The sequence below is a fragment of the Crocuta crocuta genome, unplaced genomic scaffold, assembly GCF_008692635.1.
Source record: "Crocuta crocuta isolate KB4526 unplaced genomic scaffold, BGI_CrCroc_1.0 scaffold5, whole genome shotgun sequence".
NCBI lineage: Eukaryota > Metazoa > Chordata > Mammalia > Carnivora > Hyaenidae > Crocuta > Crocuta crocuta.
Genome location: NW_027530500.1, coordinates 2,389,663 through 2,411,785, shown reverse-complemented (window position 1 = coordinate 2,411,785; position 22,123 = coordinate 2,389,663). Strand labels below are relative to the sequence as shown.

General features: G+C 45.4%; 1 protein-coding gene across 1 annotated transcript; it reads left to right on the top strand.

Moving 5' to 3' along the window:
- The first annotated feature begins 4,407 nt into the window (after positions 1–4,407).
- On the top strand, positions 4,408–6,077 carry GYPC (glycophorin C (Gerbich blood group)). Its single transcript, XM_077766727.1, has 2 exons — positions 4,408–4,459; positions 5,379–6,077. The coding sequence occupies exons 1-2, from the start codon at positions 4,426–4,428 to the stop codon at positions 5,573–5,575; spliced, it is 231 nt and encodes a 76-aa protein (XP_077622853.1). The 5' UTR covers positions 4,408–4,425; the 3' UTR covers positions 5,576–6,077.
- The last annotated feature ends 16,046 nt before the right edge of the window (positions 6,078–22,123 follow it).

Below are 22,123 nucleotides of genomic sequence, written 5' to 3'. Positions count from 1 at the left end.
GCCTCCTCAGAGTTGGGCTCCCTTGAACCCAATGCTGCAGGCCTAGGGATTTGGTTTATTTCCTTTCATAGAGCTGTGGTCTAAGTCATGGCCTCCCAACAGTGTGCTGAATGCTTCTGGTGTGTGTGCACAAATGAAATCAAAGCCCCACCAGACAGTCTTTACCCTGGCTGCATGGATAGAGCCTAATGCTTTCTGAGCTCTCCTCTCTCTCTCCCTCTCCCTCTCCCTCTCCCTCCCTCTCTCTCTCTCTCTCTATTTCTCTCTCTAGCTCTCTAGTTAGGACCCACCAGTGGGTTGGGATTGAGTGTTTGACAAACCCTGCCCTAAATAAGTTCTATGTCACAGTCACATCTCCCCTGAGCCCCCTGAGGTTAAAGACTCATTCTCTGTTTCCTGGAACCTCCCCTGGGCCTTTGGTGGTGCCGGGAACACAGAGATACTCAGCACCCAGATGTTGATTTACTGTCAGCAGGACTGTGCTAGGAATCCATGACCAGCGCCCATCCTCATGGACTCCAAACATCTGTGAGTGGGTCACTCAGGTGACTGGCATTGAGTTATGTGCAAACCATAGTAATAATGAGAATGAGATCAAGAGTGGAGACAGGATGTGAGGACGATCTGGCTGGCCACCTCTGCTGCAGGAACCACTGATGGCCAGTGTTGATTCAGTTGACCTGGCTGGCTAGGCTGGCGTCCCCTCCTTCCCTCACTGCTCCCTGTGCGTCCCTCCCAAAGCTGCACTCTGATGAAGAGGATGACCTATTCAGATAGAGGAAGACTGTTCTTCGGTCAAGGGCATATGAGTGGCTACGCTCTCCTGCTAGAATGTCCAAAGAAACTCTCAAGTTCCATTTGTAGGAGAATATAGGCTCATCAAACTTCCAAGACCAGACATGCCCACATGAGGTGCTGCATGTGGTACTCTGCCTTTCTTAAAGAAAAAAAACAAGTGGCGAGAACTTAGTAAATACCTATTCTGTGTTCTGTGCCATGTATATCTTGTCCACACAACATATATAAAATATTTATCATGTGTGGGAATGTCATTTCTAATCCCCACTGCAAGATGGGTACTGTTCATCTTGTTTTACACACACAGAAACTAAAGCCAGTTAATACTGACTATCTTGCTGAATGCACTTCTGTGAAGCTGGTGGAGCCAAGACTTGAACCTAAAGCTTGTCTTCGCGATGATGTGGACAGCGCAAAGTGCAGTTTGATTCTCGGTTCCACCAAAGGAACCAGGTCTCAAATAACATTCAACAACTGTTCTTGGGTGCCAGGCACACAGCCCAGTGCTGGGGGTAGAGCTGTGAGCAGAGCTAATGTGGTACTGGGGTTTGTAGAGCTCTCTCTCCGGCGAGGGCATTACAACCTTGAAAGGGGCCAAGAAACTTGAAAACCACAGGGCACCTTGGATCTCTATGAAACGGTTGAGGTCTCCCATGCCTGTCCAATCTGAGGGCTACCCGGTTACATTTTTCTGATCTCGGACCTACACCCAGCCATAAATAACACCTACCTCTGCCATAAACGCACCCCCTAAGGCTGCCCTTCAATCCCTCAGGTCCAGGTCCTGAGCTCAGAGTGATGCTGACTCCAATCACATACATATTCACCCTCAACCCCAGATAGGGGTGGGCTTTTATTCCAGGGTCCTAATCTGCTTGCACTCTCACCCATCAACTTCCTGGGGCGGGATGGAGCTTACTCCAGCTAGTCTTTCCTAATATCCCTTATCATCACCGCTGGCTAAAGGGAAACAGGACAAGGGAGTATAGCCGATGAGGGTTCTCACTCCACCACCTTCAGAGGCAAGAGATGAAAATGGAGGCTTTAAGAGTGTTGGTGTCATTGACGGTGAGCCAACATTTAGAGGGAAAGTGAGAGCTAGGGAGAGGAGCTCTCTGCCTACAACACTTCTCCTGTCTGTGCAGCAAACTCCTATTCATCCTTCAAAGGCCAATCCTAATGACCTCCATCGGGGAAGTCTTCTCATACATCAGCAGTTCTCAGCACAGAACAGCATCAGAACCACCTAGAGGCCTCTCAGCACAGATTGCAAGATCCCAGCCCTTGTTTCTGATACAGCAGGTCTGAGATTGGGTCCAAGAATGTGCATTTCTAGCAGGCTCCTAGGAAATGCTGTTGGTCCCAGGACCAGACTTTGAGAACCACTTCTCACACTATCCCCATCTTCCCAGACAGGACTGAGCTCCCCTCCTCTGTGCCAGTTCTGACTTCTGTGGCAGTTCCGGTCATGCTGAAGTGTCACCACCCTGAGGTCAATCACACTGTACAGATTCAGCTCCACACACCCGGAGGGGTAGGGCACAGAGATGAGGCATTCTGGCCCACTGTGCTCCTGGGCACGCATGAGCTCAGAGGGAGCCCTGTTGATCCCTCAGAGACCTCAGATCCCTCCTCCCCTCACCCTGCTGGCCTGCAGGGAGGGCTTCCAGGGTTCCAGTGTTTAGGTGCAAGGTCCCTAAACACAAGCTAAGAAGTCCACCCCAAGTGGTTCACACCAAATACCTCATCTAGTACTTAAGCAGTACTAGATTGGGTGGTGCCAAGCACGCTGACCCAGAATTGCCTGAGCCTGAGCTGGATGACCACTGACTCTTTCAGCTATATGATCCAGGGAATACAGTAACACTGTTTTGGCACTCAGATTCCAATCTGTAAAGTGGGCTTAATAATAATTTCTACGAAATGGGACAGCCATGGGGGCTAAACCCAGTAAATGCTGAGGATGGTGCCTGTCACAGGCTAAGCCATTGCTAGTTGTTTTGAAAAGAGGAAGAACCAGCAATTGCTTCTAACCCTGACTGGGTTAGACATACTGGCATAAGAAAAGCTGGTCTTCAGCTGGAAAATCCCAAGTGGCAATTCTGGGTATCTAAACTTCTGTGACCATCCATGCCAACCCAAGGAAGGGACCATTCTTTACTCTTACTGAACCTTGAGGTGCTTAATGATTGAATAAGATCTGCCATGCCAGCGTCTGAATCCAGTCACTCATATGCATGCATTTATTTATGCAGTCATACATTCAGTAAATGTTTATTGAGCACCTACTATGTGCTTCATGCTGAATTCCAGGTTGTTGTTGATGCTGAATCTCAGAGTCGGATGCCCCTTGCATGTCCTGCCCCTCCTGCTTCACTTCTCAATACTGTGAAGCACTTAAAAGGCTGAACTGAGCATTCATCCCGCCTTCCTCTCCCTCCTCTGCTCTGACTCCTGCTGTGTGCTCACTGCCTCTTCTGACTTGAGGGACCTCCTTTAACCTGTTCGCCACCTCCAAGCTCTTGGCTGGCTTTCCTTCTCCCCTGCCCCCAGCCTGGAGCCTTCTCTTTGCTCACTGCACTCTCCCTCCTGGCACCACGGCTAGTCCCTTATCAGAAAGAGGCATCTGGAAGCTGCACTGGGGAGAATGACCTCATCCTGCTATAATTAAAGTGACCATCTGAGCGGAAAGGACTATTAGGAAGTAGCCTTCTCTGTGTTAATGTGCGTAGCCATTGCAATGGGAACATGGGATTTCCATGTTAACACCGGGATTTCTGTGGTCTAATAAATCCTCCTCCTCCTTCATCTCCCAGAGGAGAGAGGAAGACACTGAAGGGGCTGGAGGTGATGTGCAGCTCCCTGTTCTGCTTGAGAGCCTAGCCCTGTGGCCACACCAACCAGTCAGTAACTCTGGGAGTGCCCCAGGGCGGCTTTCCCCCAGAGAGCCAATCAGAGACCTCAGAGGGGACTTGGTGAGGAGCCACCAGACACGGGCCCTCCTGGAAGGGCAGCTTCAACAGAAAGGAGAAAGTTGCCCCCCAGAGGAGAGAGTGTGGGCTGAGTCCCAGCCTGCCGCTGTGACCCTGGGCCTGTCTCTCTCTCACTCTTGTGTCCCACTGATGAAATAGGCTAGTAATACCGCACACCCCACAGGACTGCTGTGAAGACCACATGATACGATGGGTGAGAGGCAATTCAACCAATAGCTGGCATGTTCAGACCCTCCACACGTGGGGACATTTCACTTCATTATTGTGAGAAAAGCTGAGGCCCAAGGGCAGGTGCTGCTGGCACCAGGCACAGGACTGCCCACTTTCATGCCCACCACGGAGTTCATCTACCTGGTGTGTCTGCTGAGCATCTGCCCAATGCAAGGAGTCCGTCCTTCACACGGCTCAGGGATGCCGGAACCCGGTCGGCCGTCCTCTCTGGGCTGGTCAGTGGCCAGGCAGAGCGAGAAGCCTGTCCACACACACACACACTGCCCTCTGTCCACTGGCCCGTTCACAGGGCTGTGCACCTGTGAGCAAGTGGGGCAGACATGCTGCTGAGCATGGAAAGGTTTCCTCTCCCCGCTTAGGCTCTTCTCTTCTGTTCACAGAAATGGTCGAGCCTGACATTTTCATGACGCTGGGTGTGAACATCGCCATCATTGCAGGTGAGCCGTCCAGGGCCTCCAAGCCAGGAGAGTCAGAGGGAGCGCCCAAGGGAGAACCCACCCGAGGCTTCAGAGCAAATGCCTCGGTGAGGCTGAGGCTGCATGAGGGGCCTAAGCCCATCTAAAACTCGCCAGTGGCCCCCTCCCCCCCATCACGCCCAGGCCCTGAGTGACCTGGCCCCCCACCCAGCTTCCCTCCCAACTGCTCCTGAGTCCAAACACATGAAGGGCTGACTGCCACCCACACTCCATGCCTTGGCCCGGTGTCCTCCGGAAGTCCCTCCCTCTTCAGTCCTTTGCTTGGATAACCCCCGTTCCTCTGGCAAACTCATGCAGCCTTCACCTCCAGGGTTCATGCCAGGGCTAAGCTAGGGTGACAAGCAGTGCCAAGTGCTGTCCCAAGGGCTCCCCATGGCCCTGTCTCGTTCCCCCTAACAGTACATAGGGGGCGGCCTCCAGGGCCCAGCCTTCGGGGCACTTTCCTGACTTTAGTACCAAGTCTCATGCCCCAGGGAACTTCTCACTTGAGATTGTTCTGGATTTAAAACCACAAGCCCCAAGGCCATGAACTTCTCAGTTTTAGGTAAACCCATGTAGTAGACTCTGCAAAGTATGCACAGAAGTCTGTCTTCCTCAGTAGACTGAGTGGCCCTGAGCAAGTGTGGGTTCTGGGATCCAATCCCAGCCTCAGTCTGCACCAGGCTGAGTGGAAGGAGTGGGGAGGGAAGGGAGATGAGTAACTGATGGGTGCTGATAGGGGTAAGCACACACCAGGCAGGGAGAAGGGTGGGAATGAGCCAGCCTGTCTGGGGCTAGTGTTGACTGGAGCAGCGTCTGCCCTGCCACAAGCCCTGTGCGTCCTGACCCCAGTCCCAGACGCCTGCCCCAGACAGAGCCATGCGTTTGTTCCCCTCTGCAGGTGTGATCGCTGCAATAGCCATCATCCTGATTTGCCTCCTTGTCATCATTCTACGCTACTTGTACGGGTACAAGGGCACGTACCACACCAATGAGGCCAAGGGCACGGAGTTTGCTGAAAGCGCAGACGCAGCCCTGCAGGAGGACCCCTCCCTCCAGGACACAGGTGGGGACAACAGAAAGGAGTACTTTATCTGAGGGGCACCAAGCCTCCTCTCCCCCTATGCCTCCTTCAAGTCCACGAGCAAAGAGGCACCCCACAGCCCCACCCTGCTACCTGGATCACCGGGCAGACCATGAGAGCACCCATCTCATCCCAAAATATGCACCCGACCTGAGAACTCCAGGTGAGAGAGAAACGAAAGGAGGAGAAACTGAGCCAGGAGAGGCCTGACCCAGGCACCCAGGGACGCAGTGATCACCCAGGAGGCCTATCTTTGCTCTGCCAGAGGGAGAAAATCTGGGTCCTCCTGGGCAGTGCAGTTTGTCATCAGCATGGTATGAAAGTCCTTGCTGGGTGGGTGGGCCTGAGGGCTGGGGAAACAAGGATGTGAGTCATCTGTAAGCTGACTGGGGATAATGGCATCAAATGTCAGTCCTTGACATTTGTGGGGAACAGCAGGTGCCAGAGCTAAAGGCACCTTTGTCTCCCATTGATCCAGCTCTAAATGATTGGAAATAAATTTGAAATGTAACCAAGCATTCAGAGTCAAACAGCATTACTGTAATTGTCTGGGGAAAGATAACCACCACCCAGGCCTTGCCTTTCACCTGTGTGACTTTGTGTTCTCCACTACAGTCTGCATGTGTGGGGCTGGGACCGTCCACTTCCAGCATAGATGCTGCAGAGGGCTTCTGGGCCTCTCAGGGAAGGAGGGCCCAGGGACCAGCATTCTTTTCCCCACAAAAGCACCAACTTCAAGAAACAAATGTAAAGGTGGAATTCTCCTCATGAAATAGGTTATCCTGCATGGAGGAGGGCACTTGTGGGGATGAGCACTGGGTGTTATATGGAAACCAACTTGACAATAAACTACTTGTAAAAAAAAAAAAAAAAGAAAGAAAGAAAGAAAGAAAAAGAAAAAAGAAATAGGTTATCCTGGCTGTGAGGACACTGGCTGAAGTGATAATTTTCTAAAGCCTGGTATTAGAGATATTGGTCCTGTTAAATAACTGTGAGTAAACTATCCTTCCCATAATGACCATGGTTGGAGCACAGACTGCAGACTGCCATTGCCTTGGGTTTGGACCCTGGATCCCCCTTCATCAGACAAGTTGCTTGACCTTTCTGGCTTCAATGTTCTTGTCCCTCAAGTGAGTATGACTCCGTGGTAGTGTTGAGGAGGCAACATTTTCTTTTACATTTCAAGATTCTTCTGGCTATTCTAAGAATCAGGCTGACATGAGACAAATTGGCTAGAAAATTCAAAATTAATTTTGTAAGCCCTGGGAATCCACATAAACATGGGTTTCCAAAGACAGGAAAAATGAAGCATATATGCCATCCTGAACTAAGGAGAAGGGGGTAGGGGTCTGGACTTCAAAAGGAAGGAATGTGATTCACTGGAAGGTGAAAAAGGGGAATTATTTGTAAACATATGTTTGCTGGGCCCCTCAGAAACAGTGGGACAGGGAGAGGAATTTTAACAAAGAGACTTTGCTAAACTCCTCCCTCTACTTCCTCTGGTTATATTATAAAGTAATTACCTATGGTGATAATTTCTTTCCTAGAGTAGGTCCTCTATCTAAATTCTTTTAGATAGTTGGGGGAAGGTCAGAGTTTCTTCCTTAGTCGTATGGGCACCAATTGTTTCCAGTGCAAAATAATCTGCATGCTGAAGTGGCCCATCCTGAGGGACTCCTTCTGAACCCCTCTAGTACCAAGGGTTAGGGTTGACAGTGTGAATAGATGTGTAAGGTGCTTGGTGCTGTCTTCTGATGTCAATCACTAGTGCTATATATGAGGTGCATGTGTATTGGTTAATGAAACTTCTTCATTGTACCACCTCTTTCCTGAGGAGTAATAACTGCCATTTAAACAGTTGGGGACATCTGGGTGGTTCAGGTTGCTCAGCGTCTGATTTCAGCTCAGGCCAGGATCTCATGGCTCATTAATTTGAGCCCCATATAGGGCTCACTGTTATAGGTGCAGAGCCTGGTTCAGATCCTCTGTTCCCCTCTCTCTGGCCTTCCCCCTCCCCCCACTCTCTCAAAAACAAGTAAACATTTTATGGGGGCCTGGATGGCTCAGTCGGTTAAGCATCTGACTTTGGCTCAGGTCATGATCTCACAGTTCGTGGGTTCCAGACTCACCTCGGGCTCCGTGCTGACAGCTAGCCCAGAGCCTGGAGCCTGCTTCAGATTCTGTGTCTCCCTCTCTCTCTGCTTCTTCCTCACTCATGCTCTGTCTCTTTCTGTTTCAGGAATATATATATTTAAAATGAATATAATGAGTAACAAGGATAGAAGATGAACTTACTAACCATCCTCTTTTGTAAGAGTCTTTCTAAGACTCCACAAAGCTGAACAGTCACTCAGAGCAGGTCCAAGTTGAAGCTTGCAGCCTGGGCTGCCCTCAGCTCCCTATGACTCAGGTTTCTTGAGGCTGCACTATCTATACCGAGGAGTCAGCAAAAAGGTCCCCCATCACTCTCCCTGCCAGGAGTGGCCACAAGCAAAAGAGCTGGAAGTTACAAAGTTTCCATGGGAACAGGGTAGGGAGGCGGGAAATAAAAGGAAAGGAACTGACAGTCTTCAAAAGGTGAGACCTTCCTCTGAGTAACCTGAGTTAGCTTGGCCCACTACTTTTTCACCTATAAATCCAAGGGTGTGGCTATGTCCATGTGTCCCAAAGCATGATCTATAAAATACCAGCCTGGCAAAATGGTGATAAACCAATTTGAAACAGCCAAAAAGAAAGGGTGTCCCAGGTGCAAATAAATATGTAAAATGACATATTAAGCAAATCTAAAGCCACATGAGGCTTCCTGGCATCCTTAGTGTTCCAATGTGTGCAATGACTCTTGGGGTGTGGGGGGAGGGGGGTGAATGCAGCATTTCCCAAATGTATTTTTTCAGAGACCCCATTGCTTCCCAGAACACCTGTCACAAACTTGTGGGCTAAGAGTCCCTGGAAGACATTTGGGAGACACTGAACTAACCAAATGCCAACATCTTTTCCTGTTGTGACATCACTTCAGGGTTTTGAGAATATATGAACAAATGTCCTCATCTTCCGGGATGGTGAACACAGTCACGGCCCAGTGGGCACAGAGGAGACACCCAGAATCCACATGCAAGCATGCCTTGCTTTTAAAAAGTCTGCAGGGAGAGGGTGAGCCCAGAGTACCGAGCCCACTGATGCTTCCATGGGTGTCTGTGCTGGGAAAAGATGCCGGTGGCTCTTCCCCATCCTTCCACAGCAGCCCCTGAGCCCTCTGTACTGACTGCTCTCTGAGAACTGGTCCTGCCTTCCCCTGGCCCTTGCCCTCCATAGTCCACCCAATGTCCTGGAAAACTGTACCAAAGCACAGCCTACTCCCATCCCTCAGGCCCAGCCAGAATGAGATGCAGGGGTGATGTGGATATGCCAGGCTGGGTCATCCAAGGTGGCCCATCCAGATGTCCCCAGGAGGAAGCTGCCACAGGCTAAGTACAGATGTGAGCAAGAGCCTCATACCAATGAGCACACACGCACACACCCCCACAGGCATCCAGTACACACTGGTGTGCAAATACATGGTGCTCCCTCTGGAAAGGAAGCACACTTTCTTTATCATTTATCCCTTGCCCAGCGATGCATAGAGTCATTGTGTAGCATGTCTGCAACAAATATGGACTGGGGCAAATGTGCACAACTACGCACACACCAATTCTCCAAATGCCATTAAGGAGGAAGGAAGGGAGTGGAGAGGAAAGGCCAAAAGGGGAGAGAAAACAGGTCAGGTGGAGAGAAGGAGGGCTGGAAGAAGAGGGAAGGGGAGCTAGCACACTCTGTACACAATGCCCCTTCTTCATGCGTGTTTCTCTTATCCTCACCACAATCCTCACAAGCAAGTGGCCTTCAGACCTGCAGACCTGCAGAAACTGAGCCTCAGAAAGCTTGGAGGGCTTTCTGGAGATCACACAACATCTAATGGGCATGGGAGCATCGGAGCCCAAGCCTGTCTGACCAGCAGGCTGGAGAGAGGAAGCTCTTCCTTCTGTAGGGAATCAGTGAGGGCTCTTTATGGGAACAGAGCAGGTGGCACCAGGACTCAGGGACTCGGAATGAGCCAGTTCTGGGGTCAGAGCACCCCAGGCGAGGTCTCTGCCAGCAACAACCTGGGCTCTTACACCAACATCCCCATCCCTGGCAAGGGCTGGCCTGGGACAGAGGCAGCTCTGCAGTCCTGGGCTGTTGGCCCTCTGCCGGTTGATTAGCAAGATAAAGACAGCAAGTGTTCTCAGGTTGATCACACTTGATTCATGTGTTAGCACCCAAAAACCTTGCCACCCAGCTCACTCTTATCGAAGAGAAAAATGATCAGGTAGTTTACATCTTGTCAGAACATTCATAAAACATCCGTACTAATCCTCCTTGGATGATTTGTACTTTTAAAAAGTGCTTAACCCCAATATAACAGTATTTAATGATAAAATTTCAGATCCCGAGAGAGATCGTGTGTGTGTGTGTCTGAGTATATAGCTGCAAGCCACAAACATGAGGGGCATGCCTGGACATAGCAGGCCCTGCCTCAAGAGCTCACCCCTTGGTGGGGAAGATAAACATGTCAGTGTAGATAGCCCCAAAGTGTTACATATTCTATGAGAGAAAGGAAAGAGACAAATGTGGAACACCAAGCAAGGACAGGCCGGCTCCACCTAAGGCATGGGATGGATTAGGAAGCCTTCAGAGGGGAAGGGAGCTTGGGTTGGCCACACAGTACACTAGAGCTGGACCACAGAGGGTCTTGAGCCCCAGGCTAAGAAATGGGGTTTTGTGCCACAGGTCATAGGAAGCTACCAGAGAAACTGGTCACTCTCTATCAAAAATATAAGGCAAGGATCAAATTAAACAGGACGAAAATGCATTGTGGAAATGTACAATGGGGCTTCTACAGGCTTGTCAAGGCTTGAACCCTGCCAATGGGGTAGAGATATCTGTCATCCTGGAGAATGCCCGTTACTCCAGCCACCCCATTACTCAGTCTGAAATTCACATGACTCAGAGCCCATCCTGCTTGTTGGGAAAGGAATCTAATCTTCTCGTCAAAAGAAAGGACAGTAGGTTCCAGCCAGCAGTTACATAAATATCAGAGAAGAACTTCTTCAATGGAAGAAGCTCCTGATGGTTTTATCTTGTTTATGTTCCTTTGGAAGAGATGCTGCTCAATTGTTTTCCATTTCTCACCTGAGCTTTCTTATCATCATAGCAACAGAGATGACTCACGGTTGAGGGGTTTTGTGGGGGGAAGCGGAACAGTGCCATGAATAAAGCTACAGGCACTTTAACATCTGCAATCATGTCAGCATGTTATGGAAAGGTGTGGTTCTGGAATTGGACAGACTTGAACAAAAATCTCCCCTCTAGCACTAACTATCTCTGCGACCTAAGAAGAGTTAACTTCTCTGCTTCAGTTCTAATCCACAAAATGAAGATTAAACTATTTTAATTTTAGGTTGTTTTGAATATGAAATTCAATAAGGATATAAGCTTGTCAGGAACTGTGAGGGAACTGAGATTTTGCCTGCTGGTGAGGTAAGCCAAGCCTGTAAGTTCTATATGTGCTGATAGAAGACACAAGACAGAGGGCTTTCTTACTCACAGCAAGGGCATGAACATCAGCATATTTGTGTGGTCACTTCCTGTTCCCTATCCCCAGGTGGGCAGTGTGGGTGGTCCCCAATGGACACTTGTCCACACGGTACGTTGACTTCCAAAAGAAGAACCCTGAGCTAAGAGAACCAGAGTCTCCTTTGATGGACAGTAAGCATTCCTGCCCCTCTGATCTGGAGAAAGACACCATGTCAATCTTCCAAAGCTGTTTGCTATACAAACATCCTTGAAAAGATAGTCCAGAGCAGCCAGTTCATGGCTCACAAGATGTGAGAAATTTGTGAGACCCCTGGACCATTTTACCCCAACAAGGTAGGCACTGCCTAACAGTACCTGGTGCCCGTGAGAGCTCAATAATTACTGAGTAAGTGTTGAAGTATCCCCATCTTGTCACCAGCCAACCAAAAAGCATATTCTGCTTCCTAAGGCACATAGGGGAGTTTCAAGGAGAAAACTTTTCTCTATCCTTTTCTTAATCCCTGAGAGATGTGGCTGCAGGTTTTGTGGGGTTTATTGGTTTGCTGTCACAGGAACAAATAGAGGTATACACTGTGGGAATGTCTCAGTTCATAGGTGAACTCATAAATCCAGAGCCCTGACAATAAGGCTCGATGGAATTCTCCAGTTTCTACTTCTAAGGTCACCCAGTGACCAAGAGGTCTCTCTCACCAACATTATAGATCTCAGAGGGTGCTTTAGATATGCAGACCCCCCACCCAGTCTTTAACTTTAAACCAAACACTTTGGCCACCTTTTGTTTTTCAGATAGCTGAAATCATTCTTTTTGTCCCCAATTCAAAGAGTAAGAAAGAGTTCTGCCTTCAGCTCTCCAAAGATACAGCACTCTGGGGGCTCCTTTGGATGCCCCATGGGCAGGCCACCCCTTCTTTTAGTTCACAGCCCCTGCTCATCAGACATTGTCTTTTAAGGGTAACAAGTGGAGACATTAGGACAAAAGGATGGTGAACATCCAGAATTCAGCATCCAGGCAGTGACACAAATGTCCCCTGAGTTTATACCACACAGTAGGCACACTGTCAGGGACTTGGGGTGAGCAAGGCTCTGCCACTTCCTGGAGGGCACTCAGGACAACAGGAAATGTGTTAAAAACACCTCAGGTTGCATGGGGTCCACAGTGGAAGAAAACTGAAGAGTCTAACAGGCCAGGGAAGTGTTCTAGGAGGAAGAATTCTAAGCCTGGTTCTGAAGGAGTCAGCTGGTCATAAGGGTCAGAAATGCAAAGAAATAAAGGTGAGTCCAGAAACTGCCGGTGCACTGTTATTCCTGGGGCATGTGGTCTGTGCAGAAGTGAAGGAGGAGGAGCCTGGACCCAGAGACTGCAAAGAACCAGATAATAAGGGACCTGGCCATCATACTGTGGAGCCTGGATGTTGCCTTGTAAGTGATGGAGACCCCTTGGAGGGACTTACTGGAGGAAATGGGGTGTAGATGTGGTCTGGTTTGCAAATCACATTGGTAGCCAGTGTTGAAGATGAATTAGAGGTGTACTCTAGGGAGAAAGATGGCCTAGAAATTATTGAGGCCTAGATAGGGAAAAGCATCTTGTAACAGATCCACTGGGATGAAAGCAAAATTCTCTTTTGACACAATTATGAATTCACTTGACTCTTCATTGGTTATGGGATGCCGTGCACATAGAACACTACAGCCCCTGGAGCAGAAGTTCATACCAGATTTATTGGGTTTGTAGATCTAGATTATTCATCAGCCATTGTCACTAAAAATCTGCAAAGAATGAATCAAGGTCTTTGGCATCCTACAGTCACATCTGCACCTCCTCTGGGACAAAAGATACTTGACTAGAACCCCAGAGGGGAAATGAAAACAAAGGATTCAGAAGGGCTACCTCTTAAAGCCTGCCCGTAGGGCACTTGAGATGCTCAAGGAAGGCATTCTACCCAAACTTTCCACCCCAAGGAAGTCATAAATTCTACCACTCAAGTTTTATTCTTCAGGATGAAACATTGCGAAGCCCTCTGCCACGCACATCCTTCTAGGCACAGAAGAAACAGTGGGAATCGTAAGCCTCTGCACATCCTGTCTCTGACCATGAGAGCCTGGAGGTGAAAGAGCAGAATGGGGTGCTGAGGCGAGTTTGTGTGGCAAGGCGGAACAGAGACAGGAGGGCAGAGAAGGAAGACATCTATGACTTCATTACTTGGCAAAGGCTCAGCTCTGAAGCCTTCCTCAGGCCAGAACCCCTCCTGGCCCACATACGACTAAGATACAGTAAAGATGCTATGCTTGAAGTCCGGCAAAATAACCAGACATGTGCCAGACAAGGCCAGAGCAACCAATCTGTGTACTTATATCCAACCTTCTCATTTCCTTGGAGAGGAAAAATGGGGTCTTGGAGACTCCAAAGGGGGCAGGCTCCATCTATTTTGTAAATACCAGCTCCTATGCCGTACTAGCAAATAGGCAGCACCAGCATCTGGCTACTACCGATACCTGAGCAACATTGGGCACCTGTGCAATACTAGCCTATGTGCAATACTCATACCTGAGCAATACTGGCAGCTGGGCACTACTGGGTACCTGGGCAGTAGTGGGCACTTGCAAAGCCCTCCCACTCCCTGTGTCCCTGGCAGCCATTGCTAATTGATTCTGTCATTCTCCCATTGGAGCCAGGCTAGGCTTCACCATTGCCCCCTCACCTCACTCCCAGCAGCCTGAGCCAGGCCCAGATGTGATCTGACAGTGGAAGTGACCTTGTTGGCATCTTGCCGTTGCTTGTCAGTAGCTAATGAAGATGAGCTGATTCCTGGGAGTTGACATGGAGCAGAATGGGGAGGTTCCCCTCTTTGAGTCTTCATTTTCTCATCAGTGAAAAGGGAATGAAAAGTCCTAGCCTCCCTGCTTCATGAAACTATTAGGAGTAGCCAGCACTGAGATGGCGTTGCTAATGTGTGATGATGGAAAGCCTCCACCACCAGTCTTCCTGTCCTTGCCAATACCCTGTTGAAATGTACCATGCAAAACATATGGAGGTTCCCCCCACACACAAACAGACATGTTCGGTTTTCAAAATAACAAAGCTGAAGGGTTTCAACAGCCAAACTGAACTGGAATTCTTGGCAGCCCACAGCAGCTTCCCCCCTAGGGAGGTAGAAGGAAGTTCTTTAACTTGTTTATCCCACTTATTATGAATCACCTGCCATTGAAAAATTATTCTAAGAGGAAAAAATGTGCCGCTGAATTACTAATCAAAGAAATATGTATATGCATTTTATTTTATTAATTAAGGCAGAGATTGTCTAAAAGAAGCTTACCCAAAGCCACAGTCCCTTTGGCAGTGAGCCAAGAATCTCATAAATGTTCACAGTCTTTGACCCTGAAATTCTATCTCTCTAGAAGTCTATCCTGAGAAAGTATCTTGGAATGCAGACCAAGATTTCAGTTAAAAAGCATCCTTAATAGCTCTATTTACAGTAAGGGAAATAAAAAACTGCTTAAGTGCTTATCATTAGGGGAATATTAAGAAAATTGTGATGTGGACTTGCAATTAGATATTCTGAAGCAATAAAATGATGTTACAGAGAATTGTTAATAAGTTCAAGAAATGCTTGTGATATAATGTTAGGGGGAAAACATTAAAATACATGATACACCCCCCCATTGCAAACTCAGGCATGCTAAAAGGCACAGAAAAGAGTGGAAAGCCCGCCTGCATCCTAACAGTACCCACTTAGGGTGTGAAGACCACTGAGAGAAGTTTCCACAAGAATCAAGGAAGCTTTTCTGAGACTCTTCGCCCTTTGGAGGTGAAGACCAGAGCTTCACCATGGCCTGTTTGGTCTTCACCCTCGGGGTTTGGCTCCTTCATGGGCTCCCTCTCCCTGCTGTGTATCTCTTGTCAAAGGGTCCACACTGTTGCATCATGAGTCTTCAAACTAGGTGTCTCCCTCTCTGTCTCAGCAACTGCAGAGGACTTCAGCTCCTCTAGACAAGTGGAGGTTCTGCTGCGGGCAGTAGTAGGTATGAGTCACCATTTTCAGTTATTTCCTTCTTATCAAGTACATTTCCAAGTCTTCTACAGAAGAATATATATATAATCAGGAAAAAAAATAGTGTAAATTAAATGAACCTCAGCCAAGGTTCATTCAAGCCAATAAATTCAGCCAAGAATTGGCTCTGCTGTAAGATGCAGAGTATTCTACAGCTCACCCTCCTTCCAGAGCCCAGGGCAGGGAATCCCTGTGTAAATTCCCTCGGTGAAGGTTATCTACCCAGGAGGGGTGGTCTGCAGAGACAAACAGAGAAACAGGGAAGGAGTATTGCCCAAACCACAAACAACACTGTGAAAAGTGATTTAGACCTATGCCCAGCACACTATTCCATGAACACACCATCCATGTTTGGAAGAACTATGCACCGAGGTGGTGAGACAGAAGACAATGGGGGGGCCCCTACTGCTAGAAGGCATGGATGAGGTTATACAGCCCAGCTCTCTCACTGAACAGATGGGGACATCAAGGAGAAATAGGGTCCAGGCTTATTGGATACAACACAATGCATTGGAACTGAGCTATGACAAACATTTCTTTTTTTTTTTTATTTTTGAGCAATGTACTTTATTTATTTTTTTACAAATAGTTTCTTGTCAAATTAGTTTCCACATAACACTCAGTGCTCATCCCCACAAGTGTCCTCCTCCATGCCCATCCCCCCCTCCCCCCCACATCCATCAGTCCTCAGGTTTTGTCAGCATTCAAGAGTCTCTCATGGTTTGCCTCTCTCCCTTTCCCCTACCATTTCCACCCTTCTTCTCCCCCTTGTTCCTCCGTCAAGTTCCTCCTAATCCTCCTATATGTGCAAACATATGATATTTGTCCTTCTCTGCCTGACTTATTTCACTCAGCATAACACCCTCAAGGTCCATCCATGTGGCTACACATGGCCAGATTTCATTGTTTCTCATTGCCATGTAGTATTCCATGGTATAGATAAACCACATCTTCTTGATCCATTCATCTGTTGATGGACACTTAGGCTCTTTCCATGTTTTAGCTATTGTGGAGAGTGCTGCTATGAACATTGGGGTACATGTGCTCCTATGCATCAGCATTTCTGTATCCCTTGGGTAAATTCCTAGCAGTGCTATTGCTGGGTCCTAGGGGAGTTCTATTGTTAGTTTCCTGAGGAACCTCCACACTGTTTTCCAGAGGGGCTGTACCAGTTTACATTCCCACCAACAGTGTAGGAGGGTGCCCGTTTCTCCACATCCTCGCCAGCATCTAGAGTTCTCTGATTTGCTCATTTTAGCCACTCTGACTGGCGTGAGGTGGTATCTCAGTGTGGTTTTGATTTGTATTTCCCTGATGAGGAGGGATGCTGAGCATCGTTTCATGTGTCTGTTGGCCATCTGGATGTCCTCTTTGGAGAAGTGTATGACAAACATTTCTAAGCTTACTAATCACTGATTGTGTACTAGGTATGATCTACTGACTCACTTAACTCTCTTTGAGGTAGGAACCCCTTTTACAGATGAGGAAAGTAAGACACAGAGACACTAGGAAGGTCATCTAGATTGCATGACATGACATGATCAAGAAGCCAGGATTTGAACCCAGCCTTCAGCCCATGAACTTAATCAGCAACACAGTTTTTCAGAAAGGGTTGATTCTGAAATGGAAGGGCTGCACCGAGTTTTGGGGAAGCTGATGTTTGTGGGCTTGAAGGAGAATTGCTCTAAGGGTGCCTAGATACCCTTTCTGTCCAGCATGAGGGGAGTAGGCTCCTCTGCAACCCTGACCCAGACAAACCAATCTCTAGCCACTGTAGTAGCATTTATTCCAAAGGTTGTAAGTGTTTTCCCAAGCAAACTCCCAGAAGCCAAGCAAATAGATTCTCACAGACACCCCACAAGGTATCTGTTCCTTCAGAATATCCCTGCTTCCCCAAGGATGTCTGCATGGGATGGGGCACTGGAAGAGGAAAAGGCACTGCCTTCCAAAAACATTCTACCTGAATGCACTCAGTTCTTAGAACAATGGAAAACCCTGAGGATGATATGGCCCAGGAGCAAGCTGGAGAGCTTTGTTCCTTGGCCATAGCAAAGCAAACCTCTGGGACCCTGAGAGAGCATAGCAACACTTGTACAGCATGATAGAACAGGCCTTCATTTTGAGTCATAGAGCATGTACAGAAAGCCTTCTATGTGTTTGCTCTTATGTGGACATTTGCTTTACAGAGAAGGAGAGAGTGTGATAGAAAACAGCTCAAAAACTTCAATACGTCTTGCTACATACAGAGACAGAGGAGACCACAGGATGATTCCATATGTGACCCAGAAGACAGTGAGATGGGGGAGAGAAGCAAGGGGAAGGAAGAAGATGGGGTAGAAGAGAAGAGAGGAAGTGGTCAAGCAAAGGTCTCTGGAGGAAGAACTCTGCTTGTCAGTCTGAAAAAATAAGCAGGAATTACTGAGTTACCATCATCTGAATTAACAAAAGAGAATCTTGGAAAGAGGTGAGTGACAGACAGAAATGGATCTGGTATGCCTAAAGTGCTAGAATGCTCACTAACAGCCCTGAGGGTCAAGCTATGAAGTGTGCATTTCACTCAGTAATCACTGGGGCATCCTGGAGGACTCTGAGCAGAGAGAAGCTTAATCAGTTTTGGAATTTAAAAACATCAATTTTAGTGTCATGGCAGTTGGGTTAGATGGACTCTTCCCCTTCCACAGGTCAAAGTCATGGAAATTCCCACTACCTTTTAAAATCGTTAATTGAGAAGCATATGTTCTCTCCAGAAAAGAGTGTAACAGCATGAAAATATGTTCCCTGGGTGCCTCACCATATCTCCCTGGGTATTTCTTAATATTCACCTACTAATACATTAGCATCCACCAATACAAAAATACCTGTAGCATATTAGCCTGTATCCCTTTTTCAGGTTAAGTGACAAAGCAAATCAAGGCCCTAAAATCATGAAGCAGAGAGGGTTCATTTAATCTATTTTTAATATTATTTTATGTACTTTTAGAAATAATGGCTCTAGTCAAGATGGTGTAAATTTCCACTTTAGATGTATCATATGGTAATATGAAGTAAAGCCTCAAAGAGAAAGCAGCTTCAAAAATAAGGAGGACATTTATTTTTGTGGAGTCAGAAAACGAATAGATATGGAGACAGGCACCAGCTTGCTGGCTCAGAGATAGTCCTGGCTGGGTAATAAGAAGTAAAAGTATTCACCTGGAAAGGGAGACTCAGAGTTTAGAAAACCTGATTTTCAGAGAATACTGGCCCTCTGTGAACAAAAGTCAGTTCACACCTTGACACATCCTAACAAAACCACAGAGAACATGGGGAAAGAGACTACCTCCAACAGAATAACTGCTCTAATGGAAGCGTCTTGACAACAAAAAGAAAAATCAGAAAGCAATGAATTGCCTACAATGTACAGAGTAGAAATTATCCAGGAAATGAAAAATGGAAAGGAAAAGATGGGTAAAGAAGTTTTAAGAAATGAAAGGTATATAAAGCATTCAGAAGGATATCTAATATACATCTAATCAGATTTCTAGAAAGAGAATAGAGAAACAGAAGAAGTCAAATTTTTAGAATTATTTTTAAAAAAAAAAAATTTTTTTTTTAATGTTTTATTTATTTCTAGGAGAGAGAGAGAGACAGCGTGAGCAGGGGAGGGTCAGAGAGAGAGGGAGTCACAGACTGAAACAGGCTCCAGGCTCTGAGCTGGCAGTCAGCACAGAGCCCGACGCGGGGCTCGAACCCACGAACCGCGAGATCACGACCTAAGCGAAAGTCGGACGCTTAACCAACTAAGCCACCCAGGCGCCCCAAATTTTTAGAATTATTAAAAGACATCAATCTTCAGAATATAGAAACCTTAAAGATTCTCAAGTAGGAGAATACAAGGAGGCCACAACTAGACAAATCATAGTGAAATGGCTAAACAGTGACGACAACAAGAATATATTAGAAATAATGATGAAAAAATTCAAAAGTATCAACAATTATTTTGACAGATAACTTATCAACATAAAAAAAAAGCACCATATAAACTGAAAGAATAGTTTCAAAGAGAAAGTAGAGAAAAATGTCAAAATTGGATACTTACTGAAATTACCCTTCAAGAACATGATGAAAGAAAGACATTTTCAGATGGACAAGAAACTCTCACTAAAGGACATTCTAAAATAATTCAAGCAGAGAAGAGAATCCCAGATGGAAAGTATAAGATGCAAAATAAAATAATAAGCTAAATATGTGGTAAATATATAAGTAAATCTAAACAAATTCAGGCTTTATAAAACAATAATAATAATGTCTTATGAGATTAGAAAGATGATATGACAAATATTGGGCATCAACTCCATATTTAGAAAGGGAAGTTAAAATTTAAATGTTCTTGAGTTTTTCATTGCTTGGAAAAATGACAATGATATTAATTAAATTTGACTCTGATAAGTTAAATATACATATTAAATAATATTACATAAAAATGTATAAATTCTAAACTGTAATCAAAATATGGAATGAGAAAAAATAAGAAATCAATTCAAAAGAAAGCAAGAAAAACACAGAAAAGAATAGCCATAAAGAAAAAGGAAGGTTGTTGGAAATCAATCTTATTCGATCAGAAATACAAAAATGTAAATTTATTAAATTCTCCATTTAGAAAAAGATTCTCAAAATAGAAAAGTAAAAACAGCTATAAACAACACATAAGATGAAAGTAAAACAGTAAAAAACACCCTAACCATTTAAATAACTGATTTCGCCAAAAGCTAATATAACACTTAGAAACTTGTATGCATCTAAAAATATGGTCTCTAAATACATAAAGCAAAAGTTGACAGAACTGCAAGAAGATATAGACAAATCCAGCATTGTTTTAGGAGAATTGACACAACTGTCTTGGGAATAGTTAGATCAAGCAAGCAAAATATAAAACAAAAACAAAAAATTGGGACATAAAAGATTTGAAAAACACACCAATCTTGATATAACAAAGATGATAGATAGATGATAGATAGATAGATAGATAGATACACAGACAATATTCATAGCATTCAACAGTTATGAAATGCACATTCTATTCAAGTGTACATGGAATATTTACAATCTTGTCCACGTATTAAGACCAAAAACAAACAAACAAAATGTCTCAAATACTTGTAAAGGATTGGTACCCTGGTATCTTCAAACTGCATTCTCTGACCACAATGTAATTAAATTAGAAATGAATAATAGGACAATTACTGTATGTAAATTCAACAACATACTTCTGATTAGCAAGGGTCAAATAAGAAATCATAATGGATACTAGAAACATTTCAAGCCAGAAGATTGAAAAGATTGCACATCAACATGCAACAGAATGCTAATTTGATATATAGATGGAAATCTATCACCTTAAATATTCATATTAAGAAAGAAAGATTAGTTTAATGAGCTAAACATATAACTTAAAAAGAACAATAAAACATATTTAACGAAAATGGAAAGAATAGTATACTAAAGACGGAAGCAAAAATAACTGAAAAATAATCAAAGCAGTATGGTACTGGCAAGAAAATAGATACATAGATCAAAGCATCAGAGTAGAAACCCAGCAATGAACCCACAACTATATAGTCACATAATCTTTGACAAAACAGGAAAGAATACTCAGTGGGGAAAAAAACAGTGTCTTCAATAAATGGTGTTGGGGAAAACTGGACAGAAATATACAAAAGAATTAAACTGGACCACTTTCTTACACCACACACACAAACACACACAAATTCAAAATGAATTAAAATCTAAGTATGAGACAGGAAACCATAAAAATCCTGGAAGAGAAAAAGGCAGTAAGTTCTTAGACATCAGCAGTAACAACTTCTTTCTAGATGTGTCTCCTGAGGCAAGGGAAACACAAGCAAAAATAAATATTGGGACTTCACCAAAATAAAAATCTTCTGCACTGTGAAGGAAACAATCAATATAACTAAAAGGCAACCTACAGAATGGGAGAACATCTTAAAGAAGGTTAGTATCCAAAATATACAAGGAACTTATGAAATTCCACATCCAAAAAATGAATACCCTGATTCATTTGTGCAGAGTGGGCCGAAGACATGAATAGACATTTTTCTGAAGATATACAGCTGTCCAACAGATGCATGGAAAGATGCTCAAATCACTGATCATCAGGGAACTGCAAACCAAATCTGTAATGAGATATTACATCACACATGTCAGAATGGCTAAAATCAACAACTTAAGAAACAACATGTGTTGGAGAGGATGTGGAGAAAGGGGAACCCTCTTGCACTGTTGGTGGGAATGCAAACTGGTGCAGCCACTATGGAAAACAGTATGGAGATTCCTCAAAGTGTTAAAAATAGAACTACCCAAAGATCCAGTAACCACACTACTGGGTATTTACCCAAAAAATACAAAACACTAATTCAAAGAGATACATTCACCCTGATGTTTATAGCAGCATTATCTACAATAGCCAAATTATGGAAACAGCACAAGTGTCCATTGACTGATGAATGGATAAGGAAGATGTTGATAATAAAATGGAATATTAGTTAGCCATAAAAAAGGATGAAATCTTACTATTTGCAATGACGTGCACAGAGCTATAGAGTATAATGCTAAGCAAAATAAATTGGTCTGAGAATGACAAATGCCATACGATTTCATGTATGTTTGGAATTTAACAAACAAGACAAATGAGCAAAGAGGAAAAAGAGAGAGAGAGAGAGAAAGGCAAACCAAGAAACAGACTCTTAACTATAGTAAGAGAACTTATGGTTACTGGAGAGGAGGTGGGGGGTGGGTGGTGAAATAGGTGATGGGGATTAAGGAGGGGACTTGCTGTGATAAGCACTGGCTGATGTATGTAAGTGTTGACCCACTATATTATACACCTGAAACTAACGTTACACT

Excerpts from the sequence above, each read along its gene's own strand:
- GYPC (XM_077766727.1), top strand. The coding sequence starts at position 4,426 with ATGACGCTGGGTGTGAACATCGCCATCATTGCAG. Across the intron at positions 4,460-5,378 it reads GAACATCGCCATCATTGCAG|GTGTGATCGCTGCAATAGCC; the intron begins GTGAGCCGTCCA and ends TCCCCTCTGCAG.